The sequence below is a fragment of the Ailuropoda melanoleuca genome, chromosome 1 (genome assembly GCF_002007445.2).
Source record: "Ailuropoda melanoleuca isolate Jingjing chromosome 1, ASM200744v2, whole genome shotgun sequence".
NCBI lineage: Eukaryota > Metazoa > Chordata > Mammalia > Carnivora > Ursidae > Ailuropoda > Ailuropoda melanoleuca.
In genome coordinates, this window is record NC_048218.1 from 205,337,489 (window position 1) to 205,352,719 (window position 15,231).

General features: G+C 47.3%; 1 protein-coding gene across 2 annotated transcripts in view; it reads left to right on the forward strand.

Annotated features, from left to right (window-relative positions):
- Positions 1-15,231, forward strand: part of CUL1 (cullin 1) — a 66,156-nt gene that overhangs the window by 46,227 nt on the left and 4,698 nt on the right. Inside the window, exons 9-16 of one of the 2 annotated variants that reach the window (XM_002923770.4) lie at positions 6,007-6,114; positions 6,193-6,299; positions 8,502-8,550; positions 8,920-9,051; positions 10,233-10,350; positions 11,620-11,696; positions 12,110-12,241; positions 13,298-13,390. In XM_002923770.4, coding sequence (XP_002923816.1) covers positions 6,007-6,114; positions 6,193-6,299; positions 8,502-8,550; positions 8,920-9,051; positions 10,233-10,350; positions 11,620-11,696; positions 12,110-12,241; positions 13,298-13,390 — 816 coding nt within the window. The remainder of the gene's footprint in view (positions 1-6,006; positions 6,115-6,192; positions 6,300-8,501; positions 8,551-8,919; positions 9,052-10,232; positions 10,351-11,619; positions 11,697-12,109; positions 12,242-13,297; positions 13,391-15,231) is intronic. The other variant, XM_034638972.1, reaches the window with a different exon arrangement.

Below are 15,231 nucleotides of genomic sequence, written 5' to 3' on the forward strand. Positions count from 1 at the left end.
CCTGGTTGGCTTCAGGCGGATTCGAGGCCACCTGTGAGCTCTCACCGCCTACCCCCGCGCCCCCACCACTACCTCCTAGGTGTGTTGCTTCTGTTTCTGAACCAATGTGATAATTACTTTCTGCAACATCTTAGAGGAGTCACATTTTTTCCAGTCAAGTCCAACTTAGTTCCACTTTCAAAATTGAGTATTGTCACCTGTCTTCACTCTGTGCCTGACTCGAGTCACCTTGGAGCCTCAGTACTGACCAGTAGAACGGAGGGGCCGCAGGCAGGGACTCCAGCCTCCCCTCCGAGCGAAGGCAAGGGCAGGCATGAGTCAGAGCAGGGGCTGGGGTCAGTGATGGAAGCCCACTGGGGCACGTAACTGCGACCAGGAATTTGTAGAAGTTCATCAAACCCAAAGGTAACGATTAAAGATTGGCTATTTATGGTCTGAGACTCAGAGCCAAGTTTACAAGGTAAATACATACGATTGAAGCAAAAGCAGCCCGCGGCCAGAGGTTGTAGTGATGAGAATACACAGCACTGGCTACGTTGGTGGGGTTTCTGTCTCGGCATTTTCCTCTTGAAACCACACTCAGAGAAACTGGCGATTTCTGCTTTATCAGAGGAGGTGAGATGGTGGAATAGAAAAAACGCAGTAAGAAAAGGCGAGACTGTCACATCACTGGATGGTGCGTGAGGCCTTTCTGTGCTGTTGTCTCCAGTGTTCTTGTGGTTTTGTTTGGCTTGGGTTTTGCCTGTTTTTTACTACAAAAATTAATTTTACTTCCCGAGTGCGCGCAGCACCTCCGGAGCCTGCGGCGGGGGGAGAGCCAGGTTGACGGTACACCTTGCCACCGGCACCTGCCAGAGCGGCTGATCTAGGTGCCCACAGCCCGTCCCCTGCTTTTCTCTGTAGTTGGTGGTTTGTGATTGTTCCTGTCCTGAAACTTCCGCTTCTCTCTGTTGCGTGTTGAGAGAAGGCTGCCCCAGGGACCACGTGCTAGTGCTGATGGGGAAGAATTACTCTGCCCCACATAACTGCATGGTGTGTTTTTATTACTCGAGACTTCGCTGCTCCTTCTTCTCAAAGAAAAATGACCTCAAGGTAAGGTTGTGGCCAGTGTCCAGCAGGGCCCCCCGCGTGTCCTGTGCGTGCTGTGTGGCGGCGACAGGCCGTCTTCACAAGGCTCTCAGAGCTCCTGTGACGGAGCCACTGCCGTCGTCCCTGATGGATGTGAGGCGTGGGGGCCACGTGTGCTCGGAGGTGGCTCTAGGCGAGGGCACGTTTCCGAGGACGGTCGCACCCACTGCTGGCCTGGAGAACCCCCGCGTACATGCGTGAAACGGTGAGCATGGCCCCTCGAGCCTGTCGCACCCCGTGTCCGTCTTTGGGCAGCGCTACAGGACCAAGGTAACCCTGAGAAGTCCTGTCTCATGTATGCCAGCTCCCATGAGGCAGTGCTCAGACCTCTGCATGTGTCACGTGTGCTGAACGGTTTTGAGGAAGAGAGGATGAGATGAGATGGAAGTTCTGTGAGGCTCCTAAGTACTTTTTTTTTTCCTTTTTGTGAAATTGGTCCTTAAAATTATTTTAAAATTTTTAGTGGAAATGTATGGAATAAAAGGCAGTATTTCAGGGGCACCTGGGTGGCGCAGTCATTAAGCGTCTGCCTTCGGCTCAGGGCGTGATCCCGGCGTTCTGGGATCGAGCCCCACATCAGGCTCCTCCACTATGAGCCTGTTTCTTCCTCTCCCACTCCCCCTGCTTGTGTTCCCTCTCTCACTGGCTGTCTCTATCTCTGTCGAATAAATAAAAAAAATAAAATCTTCTAAAAAGGCAGTATTTCAGTCATGATTATCAGTGTTTCTGATTTAGCCATCTAAGAAACGGTGAAAGCCACGACACTGTGTGCTTATAAGCAAGCTAGACGCGGCCCTGCCAGACTCCTCGGGGCTCGTGCCTGGCAGGAGAGGCTGCCAGTAACGACGACTCACAAGTGCGATTCGCCTTCCAGTGGGGGTTTGGGCGTTGTCTGTAACAGGAGGCCCGCCTCGTCCTGCCAGTTCAGTGAGCTGCTCTGAGAAGGTCTTTGAGACCAGTGGAAGAGCTGAAGCTAACGAGACAGGGGGTCCTAGACAGAGCGAAGCCCCTCAGTGGATGTAAACACGACCTGTTTTAAGAAGCGAGAAGTCTGGTGTGGCTTGAGGGGAAGTGGCACAGACTGAAACTGATGGGTTGACGCCGGCTGGCCAGGCCAGTCGATCCCGAAAGCCACGTTAATGATAGTGCCTTAGTCCTAAGGGCAAGAGGAAACCAGGTGATGGTTGTAAGAAACATGAAGTTGATGAAATCAGATTTTTATTTTTTAAACCATCTGTACCATGTAGAAAATAGATGCAAAGTAAGAAGAGCGTGAGTGCACGGTGAGGTCTGTTTTGGTGGCCAGACTGAAGACAGCATGGGTTGGTTAGGTTGGCGGTAGGGAGAAGAAGGAATCCGGTTCTTAGACTGTGTGAGGGGCAGGTGTTCGTACTCGATCATTGTTGATCCTGGATGATGGGTTCATGGAGTGGATGTTACCATTCTTTGTGATTTTGCAGAGATCTGAATCTTTCTACAAAAAAACCCTGAAAGGAAGTAGAAAGAGAGGGTTCTGGAAGAGAGGCAGGTTCAGGGAGGAGACCAGGACGGCTCTGATGAACAGTTTGGGAATCCCGTGCAACAGCCAAGGGCAAGTTGTGTGAGCTGAGTGGGGAAGTCTGGTCTGGGCCAGAAATAAATGCGACCATCACTGGCATAGGACAGACAAGTGAAATCATGTAGGAATGGGTGACATCCCGCAGGGACAAGCCCTGACAGGTGTCGTGTTTCTTAGCAGAAAGCCCTCGTGTACTATTGAATAAGCAGATGGTCATGAATCAAAGCAGTTAACTACTCTGTTCATTTCCTTAAGCACCAAAAATTGACACGTTTCATGAAAAGCATGTATTTGGTTCTAGCCGACCTCACCTTTCTCATTCATTACCTCTATTGCTTTTATAACCCTGCGATCTGGTGCCCTCTGAAACAGCTCCTCTTCTCTGTTATTCCCATGCGCTCCTATCTTTGCCCTTGCCAGGTTCCTAAGTGGCTTCTCTCTCAGGCCTTCAGAGTCTCACTTTGAGTTTCCGAGGTTTGACGCTTCATACACTTCCCTTCATGGGGTCCTTTCGACCCTCCATTCTCATCAGCCAGACTGCTGGCTGGGTCTCCTCCTGTAGTAGAAAGAATCTTGGAATCAGAGTCCGAAGACTTCTGTGCCCTTGGGGAAAATTTGTCTGATGGTCTTTCCACGGGGAGTTCCTTCCTGGCATTTCTTTGACATTTATGTTTTTCCAAATCCTGAGTCTGAGAAAAATTGTTCAAGAAATCATGAAAGCGGAGGAGAGCATAATTCTCCTGCAAGCATGATTGTCAACATAGACACATTCCTGGTTCAGCAGAACCCAGTGACGGAAAGGGTAGGGGCGCTCACACGCAGAGTCTCCAGAACCACGAGGAGCACATGTGCTGGAAACACGGTGGCATCTGATCAGTCTCCTCGTTCTCGATGCCGGGTTACAAACGTGGTGCGTCCTCTGTGCTGCCGAGGGCCTCCTTCTTACAAATAAAATACATGTTGGTGTGTTTTTGCACATAACACTTCATGTATATCCTTGGAGTGGCATTCCAAAAAAGTACCGTGTGTTGGAAGCAAAGTCAGTCCTTAAACTGGCATTCTTGACATGGGATTCTTTGTAATGTTGACCTTAACCTTGAATGTGACCTTATTGAAATACTACCCAAAGGTGTTTGCTGGCATTTTCCCCGTGCTTGGATACTCGCTATAGGTTAGAATTCTTTGTAAATACTTTTAACAGAAGAAATGCAAAGACAAGAAAATGTGAATGTCGTAAAATAATTTGACTTGAAATCAGAAAGCAATCTAAAACCCAAATTAGCACAAACAATAATATCAATTTCAGTGGCAAACCCCAAATTAAGTCAAGCAGTCACTATTTTCATTGTTTAAAAAAAGAAATGAATTTATATGAAATAAGATGTATGCCAGTTGGAAGATAAGCTTTTGGATGCATCAGTGCAGTGGGTGACCCGGGTGGCTCAGCTGGTTAAGCATCTGCCTTCGGCTCAGGTCATGATCCCGGGGTCCTGGGATCGAGCCCCACATCAGGCTCCCTGCTCAGTGGGGAGTCTGCTTCTCCCTCTTCTGCCCCTTCCCACTACTCATGCTCTCTCTCTCTCTCAAAATCTTTTTAAAAAGAATGCTAAAATATTTTTTTTTAAAATCAGTGCAAAATGGGAGAAATTTTTCTATGTTTGGAATAGTCATGAAACAGAACAAGATGATCTGATGGGGTAGTGAATACTGTGTGTTTTAACATTTTAAGATAGATAATTTTTAGATATTAAATATATGTGATATTAGCTTCCAATTTATATTTGGCAAACATTTTGTGTTCCCTTTTAACGTCTTCCCTTATTAAATGTCTGTATCAGGTAGAGACCACTTTACATATTGTTGAAATTATAATCTTGTGCAACGTACTCATAATAAACTTAGCATTTTTATTACATTTTTTTAACAGAAAACCTCTGAAACTTAGTATAACCCTGTCCCAGCAAAACGATTCAATCTCAGTGCTTGCTCATTATCTAAAAACGATATTACAAGATGCAGAATAATTAGAATTTGGGGAATTCTGGTTTCTCATTCCTGAACCCTAAGGATTCATATCTGTCAGGAATTTGCAGACACTGGGAGCTATGTAAACCCCCGGCACTCGGGCCTTCCACACATAAAGGGGCCGGCTGCTGGCATCCTTCTGGCAGGTGACATCTGTTCACACTGCCACCACTGTGGATGGGTCCTGTCCTCTAGACCTTTTCCCTTCTCAGAGCTGTGGAGGAGATGCTGGCTTGGGAGTGAGGCAGCCTGGGGGCAAGCCTGACTGCGGTCACTGAAACCCTTCGCCAGATCCTAACTGACTCAGTTTCTCCACCCGTAGAGCGGGAATCCGGACAGCAGCAACCTCATGGTGTGCTTGTGACAGTCCTTGTGTGGGACTTAGTGAGTCCCCAGCGTTAGCTGCTCTGTTTTTATCACTCAGGCCTGTCTCGTTTGCACCCCCGCTCTCCGATCCTTCCTGTCTTCCTTGGGCATCATTGCCAGAGACTCTCCTGTGGCCGATCTTTGCATCTCATTCCCCTGACTTTGTTTCTTTGTCCAGAGCTCCCAGTTGCCCACCCTGCCGAGTCCCCAGTGCTCTGCCTGTCTCCCAGGCCCTGCCCTGTTTCATCCAGTCTTGCACCGCGATCGGGTGTGCGAGCCAGACCCTCTCCGTCTTGTCTTTTTTTTTTTTTTTTCCTTAAGATTTAGAGAAAGGGAGCACACACAGTCGAGGGGAAGGAAGAGGCAAAGGGAGAAACAGAGTCCCTGCAGAGTAGAGCCAAATGTGGGGCTCGACCCCAGGACCCCGGGATCATGACCTGAGCTGAAGGCAGATGCTTAACCGACTGAGCCACCCAGGCACCCCAATCTTTCACTATTCTTACACCACCTGCCCACCTAAGTTCTAGAAACCCAGCTGATTACTGATCTTACTGGCTGATGGGCTTTCCCAGCAAAGTCCAGAATTTAAATTTTTAACAACCCGCAAAAATGAGCTAAGCAAACTATCACTTGGAAAAATTGTGTTTCCTGTGATCTTTTGAATGTTCAAATAATTTGGAGAATCACTGTGTTTTATACAGGCTGGAAATCAGTCTTTAATTTCAAGCGTGGAGAATCTATTTTCTTTTGATATGTCTATAAGCAGAATGTCCTATGTGTTTTGATGATGGCACCAAAACTATTTCTTGATCTTATTTAACATCTTTGAAGAACTTTCTCAACCTTTTGGAATATTTTATAGTGACATATTAATATATACCATTTAATCCCTAGTAACCAGCTTTTGTTTCTGTTTTTCCCCTATGGAGGACCCCAAAATGTATGTACAGACAGTGTTGGATGTTCATAAAAAATACAACGCCCTGGTGATGTCGGCATTCAACAACGACGCTGGTTTCGTGGCCGCGCTCGACAAGGTGAGCGTGTGGGCGTGGCGGCCGTCCCGCGGCGCATGTGGGCCGCGTTTGCTCTGACTCTGTCTTGTGTGCCCGCAGGCCTGTGGTCGTTTCATTAACAACAACGCTGTTACCAAAATGGCCCAGTCGTCCAGTAAATCCCCCGAGTTGCTGGCTCGATACTGCGACTCCTTGTTGAAGAAAAGGTATTAGTGACTGTGTGTTTTCCTTAGTAAACCTGTTTAAAGTCTTAGCTTATATATGAGGAATTCAGCTTCGTTACATTTCACATACATTAAGTTGTAATCTTTGTACCTTTTGAGAAAATATTTTAAACCTAATACAACTTTGTCTCCTTAAAAGGTGCTTCATGTTACGTGTTTGAGGCCCAGTTCGTTGTTTTGTTTTTTTTTAATGTTACCATTGGCTTTGAGAATTCCAGGCATCATGACCTCTTTAGCTAAATAAAGTTCCATGGGTTGGAACTTCACTTGATGAGTTTGTTTTCACTGCTGTTTTGTATTCTTCATATATTCTTTTAAAGTTTATTTTTAAGTCATCTCTACACCCGGCGTGGGTTTGCATTCACGACCCAAGGTCGAGCCCCACACTACCCCAACTGAGCCAGCCAGGCGCCCCTCGTACACCTTCTAGTTTAGCCATCGTGTTTCTCGCCTGCTCTTCCCCTCCTCGGTGTGTGGCGTGGAGCGCTGGAGGCCCCGCAGTCTCTGGCGGCGCTCTCCTCTCCTCTGCATTGTGCTCCTAGGGTTCCAGGTTTTGAGTGTGTTTGGGTTTTCTCAGCTTCTCTCTCTAATGGCTCCTCTCAGTTCACAAATGCTCAAGGCTTGTTTCACTTTTCCAGAGATCCATCAGCAAGCGTGGTCCTTTCTCAGGCCCCCATGTTGTCCTGATTTTGAGATGAATAAACAGCTCTCAAAGGCTCGCGTAACCCCATTGCAGAAAAAAAACTAAAATACCTACATGGGCCAAGAAAAACACTGCAAACAAGTCTCACCTAGAATAGAGTTGGGGAGATTCTAAGTAAAATGTTAGCAGGCTAAATTGATCAGGGAACTAAAGAATAACTTTCCAGAACATAGTGTAGTTTCTTAGGAGTATGGGGATGGCCCAGCGGTAGCAAATTTAATGTAATTTACTGTATTAACAGAACTGTATGTGGTCTTCCTGACAGACATGGAAAGACGTTTGATAAGGTCACTGGCTCACTCTCTGACTTTGCCAGAAAGTCATTTTCTCAAGGCCAGTGAGAATGGAGTATTAGCGGGTTGTTTTCTATTTATTGCAAAGCCTGGTCAGTTTGTACTTCAGTGATTCTAGTCAGATCCGTTCACGTATTCCTTCCCGGAATAAAAATGGACTTCACTCTTCTGACCTGATTTCTTTTTTTTTTAAGGCTAGGTTCTGTGAAAATTTTCAATATTTTAATTATGTGCTTTAGTAGACCTTCAGTTTGTTTGGCAGAATGCTTTTTATCCTTCTTATCCATTGCCTTTTCACAAGGGGCCCTCGTCAAGTCTCTTGCTCTGTTATTCCTTAGTTAAGGCCGCTCACGCAGACAGAATGGCGGGCACTTGGGGGAGCGTTGCTTCAGTGAGCACGCGGTGGGCAGGGGAATGGAGCTAAGAAGTAAAACTCTTCCAGAGAAAGAAAAACCGCCCTGCCTACCCGTGTGAAGAATAGGACTAGATTTTCTGAGCCAGCTGTTCTTAAGAAGAAGCACCTTTCCAGAGCTTTCCAGAACTTGTTTGGTGGCTGGTTCATTTTATACGAATTTATGGGGATCTTGTCTGTGTGGGACTCATAAAACCTGAAAAGTGTTGTTTACCCTGCAATCCCCTTTCAGTTCATACTTGTTCATAGAAGAGAAAGAATCAGTTGTTACAGACAGCCCTTTGTTACGTAGACAGAACCACAGAGGAAGGCAGCACTTCAGTGGTCTAAACCCTTTCATTACCTTTAATGATTAGGCCTTTCAAAAACTATATGCCTTTTTGGTTTTTTCAAAGTTAAGTTAAAGCCTTTTGTAGAAAGCAGTTGCCAATTTTGTATTTAATAATTTTGTATTTAAATAGATTATCTGAAAGGAAAATGTGACTGTTTGGGGGAACTTTAATAAGTATCTCCTGTTGAATTTGATCTTGGAAATCCTAAACAATTATTTCGTAAATGTATTCTTCTGTGATAGTTTCAGTAGAAGGTGGCCATGTCGCCGTAGGTAAGAAAAGTTTGCCTGCCTCTTCATGCACTGATCTGAAGAGGACTGATCGTCCAGTTGTGCAAAACCACGTTCTCTTACGTTAGTTTGGCTCAGTGGTGCTTGCTGATTAAATGTTTGTCAATTTGTTTGAAAACAGTATGCTTTTTTTTCTTTCTTTTTTTAATTTCAGTTCCAAGAACCCAGAAGAAGCAGAGCTAGAAGACACGCTTAACCAAGTGGTAAGGCGCTTCGCGCTACCCACCCCGGCTTCCCCCAGCCGTTGATCTGCAAGCTTTAAGGTTATTTGTATAGGGCATCTGAAATGTGACAGTTAATAGGATCGTTTATTTTACTTTGAATCTATGGTTTTACTCCCTGAATGGAGTCATTAATTTCAGCATTTGTACTTTTCTCATTAGCACTAAGTCTGGACCAACTTAATGTGATTTAAGGGGTTGATGAAAATATTTCAAGGCTGGGGGTGGTATTTTTGGCCACTACACACGTTGGCACACAGACCAGGCAAAGCACGTGGGTCGGCTGCCGGCGTGTGTTCGGGGCAGCGGGTCGTAAGTGCACTGAGTGTGCTGTCTCGGTGGCTTCGCCAGATGGTGGTCTTCAAGTACATAGAGGATAAAGACGTGTTTCAGAAATTCTACGCGAAGATGCTGGCCAAGAGACTCGTGCATCAGAACAGTGCCAGCGATGACGCCGAAGCAAGCATGATCTCTAAATTAAAGGTAAATGTAGTCATGTCCCAGAAAACGTGGTTTTTAAGTCACCATGAGAGATGTTAGTGTTTGCAGGGTGTCAGCGGGCAGTGTCCATAGTCCGTAGATGACGACTTGTGCAGTACGGTCCCTGCTGCCCCACGACGGGGGCTGTGAGCGGTCAGGCCTCCCTCACTGCCCCACAGGCTTTGTCGACGCGTCCACACCAAGTTCGGGGGCCCTGCTGCCCCATCAGGCCAGGCTGTGCCGCCCTCGCCACCGGAGCATCGCCGGCTCCGCACGTTTGGCTTCCGCTGTGTCTGCACGCGCCAGAACCGTCCCGCGGGGCTCAGCCCACACTTGCGTTGGGTGGGCTTGGGGGTGGTGGGTGTTTTGTTTTGCCCTGGGGTCAGTTCAGTGTCTGCGGTTGTAAGTGCAGGAGGACGGTGGAGCAGTTAGCTCATGAACCAGCCCCCTCTGGGCCGAGCCTGTGTGGGTCTCCGTGCTTGCTGTTACGTGGCTTAGACATGTTTCACTGTGACCCGAAATTATAGGTACGTGGCTGTCTCATTCTGCTCAGACCGCCATAGCAAAACTCCCCAGGCTGGGGTCTTAAGCAACAGAAGTGTGTTCTCACGGTGCTGGGGGCTGGGAGTCCAGGTTCGAGGTACTGGCTGATTCACTTTCGGGTGAGGAGCCTCTTCCCAGTCTGGTGACGGCCACCTTTCTGTGTCCTCACATGGTGAGAGGAGAGCAGACTCCAGTCTCTTCTTACAAGGGCGCTAATGCCATCAGGATTGCCCTGCCCTCATGACTTCCTCTAAACAGTCATTTCCCCAGGACCCTACCTCCCAGTACCATCACTTTGGGGGTCAGGCTTCAGCGGAGGAGTTCCGGGGGGACACAGTTCATCCCACAGCAATGGATAAGAGGCATAAAATGTGTCATCTTTGTATTCTGTTAGATATCCTTGCTCTGAGACACTCCAGTGAAAGTTACTGTGTGAATAAAGACTGACAGCTTGCTTACAGAAGTGTAATTTTGGATAGCGTAGTCACTTGAATCCGTACATGCTGATACATGAGATGTGGTCCAGTGTCACCAGCTTTAGTTGTCGTTTTCGTAGAGCTCTAGGATTTCCACCACATTCCCTCGTGTACACTTAACATTTCTTTAGAAATTAATAAGACGGTTATCTGGGTTCATTTCAGCAAGCATGTGGTTTTGAATATACCTCTAAACTCCAGCGGATGTTTCAAGACATCGGCGTGAGCAAAGATTTGAATGAGCAATTCAAAAAGCACCTGACGAATTCAGAACCGCTGGACTGTGAGTACCCACGTGTGTGTGAGCTGCTTTTACAGGCGGCGTTCTTAGAGAAGGTCATGCCCTTTGTGGCAAATGAGAGAGGTGACAAAATGTTAAGGAAGGGTGCTTGATGCTTTCTCAGAAGTTCTGGGACAGACAAGCAGGAAGTGCCTCCCAGATGTGCTGGGGTGGTCCTGCCTCCTGTGTGACGTTAGGAGATGACAGGCACAGAGCGTGTCAGGCTTTCCCAGGGACCCCGCCGGTTGAGAGCCGGGGGTGCTGAGCCTCTTCTGCTTGCTGACGGGGCTGTCCCACGCTGGGCACCTCCCACTCGGGGCTCCACAGTTTAATAAATTTCTTTAACCTTAGTTCAGATCCCTTCTAGCACTTTTTTTTTTTTTTTTAAATTACGAGAATCTGACTTGGCTGTACAGATGACAGCGTCAGACTAAGCAGAGCTCTCATGGCTCTNGTTTAATAAATTTCTTTAACCTTAGTTCAGATCCCTTCTAGCACTTTTTTTTTTTTTTTTAAATTACGAGAAACTGACTTGGCTGTACAGATGACAGCGTCAGACTAAGCAGAGCTCTCATGGCTCCGGGTTGGTGTGGAGATGAGGACGGGCTGGGCGCCAGGCCGCGCTCCGCTTGTGGTCGTGGGCCGATGATGCTGACATCCTCGCATGGTAATGCTGTCTTTTTAAAGGAAAAATGGGAACTTTTCCCCAAAACTAAAGAACTCTTCCCATTGTTAAACCTGGCAGGGATGCCAATGGACTCCTCAGCTGTTTGTGATGATGGAATTACTGTTCTAATTATGGTTTATGTATATATTCTATATAGTGTCGGCGGGTGTGTGTTTGCGGTCGTAAGGGCTACACAAAACATCCTGAAGTGAGCTGTTTACATTTGGGGTTTTTGTTTCCTGAGTTGGGCCCTCCAGAGGTGCCCATGCTGGGTGAGCTCAGGGGCACTGGAGTGGCCCCGAGGCCCCGCAGAAAACCAAAGTGACCGGAGCAGAGCAAGCCGACAGTGTCACAAGTCTGAGCGAGAAGTGAGATGAAAAACTGTCCCTCTCTAGAGGAAAAGAGTTTCTGGCTCTTTCCCCTCTTACTCATTTTAATTGAGCGATACGATATAACTGGAAAATGGTCAGTTCTTCGTTTCGTACTGAAGCAGTTTTTCATTCAGTGTATTTCTTTTAATACAAAGCAGTCCACGTTTACTTGAACGGCAGCCTTGTTCGGTTCACGGGACTAACTGTGCCCCTGCGTTTCATTCCCTGCCTCAGTGGATTTCAGTATTCAGGTGCTGAGCTCCGGGTCGTGGCCCTTCCAGCAGTCTTGCACGTTTGCCTTGCCGTCGGAGGTAAGGGTGGCTCTGTCTTGTGTTCTGTTAGTGCTGAGCAGAAATGAGAAGGGCGGCTTGGCCGTGACCCCCAGGGTGTCTGCGGAAGGCCTTCCCGCGGGCCGGCCGCGCGGCAGTGAGCAGGGGCCGGGGCGGCGGCTCCAGCGAGCACGTTTGTGGGCGCAGAGACGGCAGGGCCTGCTGGGTGCCCAGCTGCACCCCCCGACGGTAACCGACGTGCCTTACGGTTCGAAATGGTTCAAGATGGGACCCTTGAGTGCCTGAATGAGTCCGACACCTGACATTTGTATTTGACTTTTATGTCCTAAGCATTTTGTCCTGTAAACTTGGGGCGGTGTGTGTGTTGAGAAATGCTGACTGTGGGGTGCGGTGAGGCAGCTACCCCACATGACGCGGTCTGTCCTTTTGTCCAGTTGGAGCGCAGTTACCAGCGGTTCACGGCCTTTTACGCTAGTCGTCACAGCGGCAGAAAACTGACTTGGTTGTATCAACTGTCTAAAGGAGAATTGGTAACCAACTGCTTCAAAAATAGATACACTCTGCAGGTAAGATCACCTTTCTGTTTTGGAATATATTTTCTTTTCTTTTTTTTTAAAGATTTTATTTATTTATTTGACAGAGATAGAGACAGCCAGTGAGAGGGAACACAAGCAGGGGGAGTGGGAGAGGAAGAAGCAGGCTCATAGCAGAGGAGCCTGATGTGGGGCTCGATCCCACAACGCCGGGATCACGCCCTGAGCCGAAGGCAGACGCTTAACCGCTGTGCCACCCAGGCGCCCCTGGAATATATTTTCTTAAGTCTAAATGAGGATAAGACAAATTGTAGAACTCGAAATCCAGGGATGGGTACCACGGAGTCCAGAGCTAAGCTTCCGGCAAAGTCCTGTGGTCGTCACACAAGCCCGGGTTTGAGAGTCAGATGAGCTGAATCCTGATGCATTCGTGCTGAGGGACAGGTGGCTTAGTGATGCCTCAGTTTCCTTCTCCATAAAATGGGGGTGCTAGTGCTTACGCTTCGGAAGTGATGTGAAAATTAAGTGAAATCACGTGTTTAACAAGCGTTTGGCACAGCTCCCTCCTGACGCACACTAAGTGTGTAGCTTCCAGAAGCCGAAGTTTTGTGTATTTAATTACGATAATAGCCCTTTGCCTTCGGCAGAACAGTTTCATGTTAATAATAACCCTCAGTGCTGGCCGCAGTAGCAAGTAGCGAACCGTAAGAACTACGTGTAACCCGTTTCAGTTTGACAGAGGAGAAACTGAGGCCCGAGGTCATTTAAGTGACTTTCTTGGGATCCTAGCTTGTGTGTGGCAGAACCAAAATTCCCGTGAGTGTGGATGATAAACAGCAGGTATTTACATACACAACACATAGAAGAACATTCGAAATTATTTCGGTGTTCGAAAGGCGGGAAATGATGTCTTTCAGGAAGACGCGCGTTACGGTGCGGCTGTGACACTTCGTATTCTTTCACGGACGTCTGCTTTTTTCTTTGCGTCTGTTGGAAGTCTGTGTTTCGTAAAGAAGCTCTGGACTTTTGGAGGTTTCTCCGTGCATTTAAATTTTGCTTCTCTTTCCTCTCTTTGTGGGGCCTCAAAAGGCGTCCACCTTCCAGATGGCGATCCTGCTTCAGTACAACACGGAGGACGCTTACGCTGTGCAGCAGCTGACCGACAGCACGCAGATCAAAATGGTACCTGCGCGCTTCCTGGCCTCTCGCGGGTGTCAGCTCGCCGCCGCCTCCGTCTCGTGAGCATGGGGGGGGCGGGGAGACGACGTGGAGGCCTTCGACTGGAAACAGCTACTGCCTTAGGGTTATAAGTGATGCACATTTTTTTTAAAAAGCTTCATTTTTAAACTCAGTGTGACCTGTGCCTACCTGCCCAGGCACGTGTGCGTACATGCGCACACACGTGAGCATGACGTGCTTTCTCATTCGTTTAATCCATTCTTAACCCTCTTTCCAGCTAGGCTTTTCCTGCTAAGCTTAAATGTCACTTAATCACCATGTTATTCTTCCTGTCAGTCATATTCTTATTGAGATCTATTTCACATACATAAAATTCACCATTTGTATGTTGAGAGAGTTCAGTGGGTTTCCACAAAGTCATACGGCCACCACCACTGTCCAATTCTAGAACGTTTCCATCATCCCAAAAAGAAACCCATTGGCCTTTAGCAATAACTGTCCTCTGCTCCTCAGCCCCTGACAACCATTAACTTACTTTCTGTCTCTGTGCATTTGCCTTTCTGGGCATTTTGTGTTAATGGTGTCTTAATATGTGCCTTTTCTGTCATGCTTTCAGGGTTTCTCCATGTGATAGCGTGGAGATCGCGCTTATGTTGTTTTGTGGTTGAAACATGTGGATGGACTGCATTATGTTTATCTGTTCAGACATTTGGGTTGTGTCCACATTTTAATTATTAGGAATAGTACTGCTGTGAACGTTCGTGTACAAGTCGTCGTATGAACATATTTTCAGTTTTCTTGGGTACATAGCTGGGTGTGGAATATCCGAGTCGTGATGGATTTAACTCATTGAGGAACAGCCACACTGCCCCACGATGGCTGCGTCCTTTCAGGGGCTCGCTGGCCATGTAGGAGGGTCCAGTTTCTCCACATCCTCACCGTTTGTCATTCCCCCTTTTTTTTTTTTTAAATTATAGGGGTGCCTGGGTGGCTCAGTGGTTAAGCATCTGCCTTCAGCTCAGGGCGTGATCCCGGCGTTATGGGATCGAGCCCCACATCAGGTTCCTCTGCTGGGAGCCTGCTTCTTCCTCTCCCACTCCCCCTGCTTGCATTCCCTCTCTTGCTGGCTGTCTCTCTCTCTGTCAAATAAATAAATAAAATCTTTAAAAAAAATAAAATTATAGCCATCGTAGTGGATATGAAACAGTCCCTCTTCATAGTTCTGATTTGCATTTCCCTAACTGATGACATTGAGTGTCTGCTCGGGTTCTTATTGACCATTTGTATATATTCTTTGGAGAAGTGTCTATTCAAATCCTCTGCCCATGCCCATTTTTTATTTGGGTTGTCTTTTTCTTGTTGTAAGAATTCTTTATATATTCTGTATAGAGAGCCTCTTTTTCTTTTGTCACTTGTGCTTTTGGTGTCCTAAGGAACCATTGCCTGATTCAGGGTCAAAGATTTCCTTCCCTGTTGATTGGTGCTGCCTTGTTGAAAATCAGTTGGCCATAGGTGGATAGGTTTATTTCTGGATTCTCAATTCTTTTCCAATAATCATACTCTATGTCTGTCTCAATGACAGTACCACATTGTCTTGGTTGCTGTTTTGTAGTAAGTTTTGAAACTGAGACCTCCAGCTTTGTTCTTTTTCAGAATTGTGTTGGCAGTTCTGGGTCCCTTGCATTCCCATATGAATTTCAGAATTCGCTTGTCCATTGTTAAAGTCTGCATCCACTGTGAATGCTGGGCGGCGGGGTGGGGGGGGGGTCTCTGTCTCATCAGTTTTCAGGCTTCCAGCTCGTGACCGTGAGCGGCTTTCCACTCACACGGTTGTCTTCCATTTC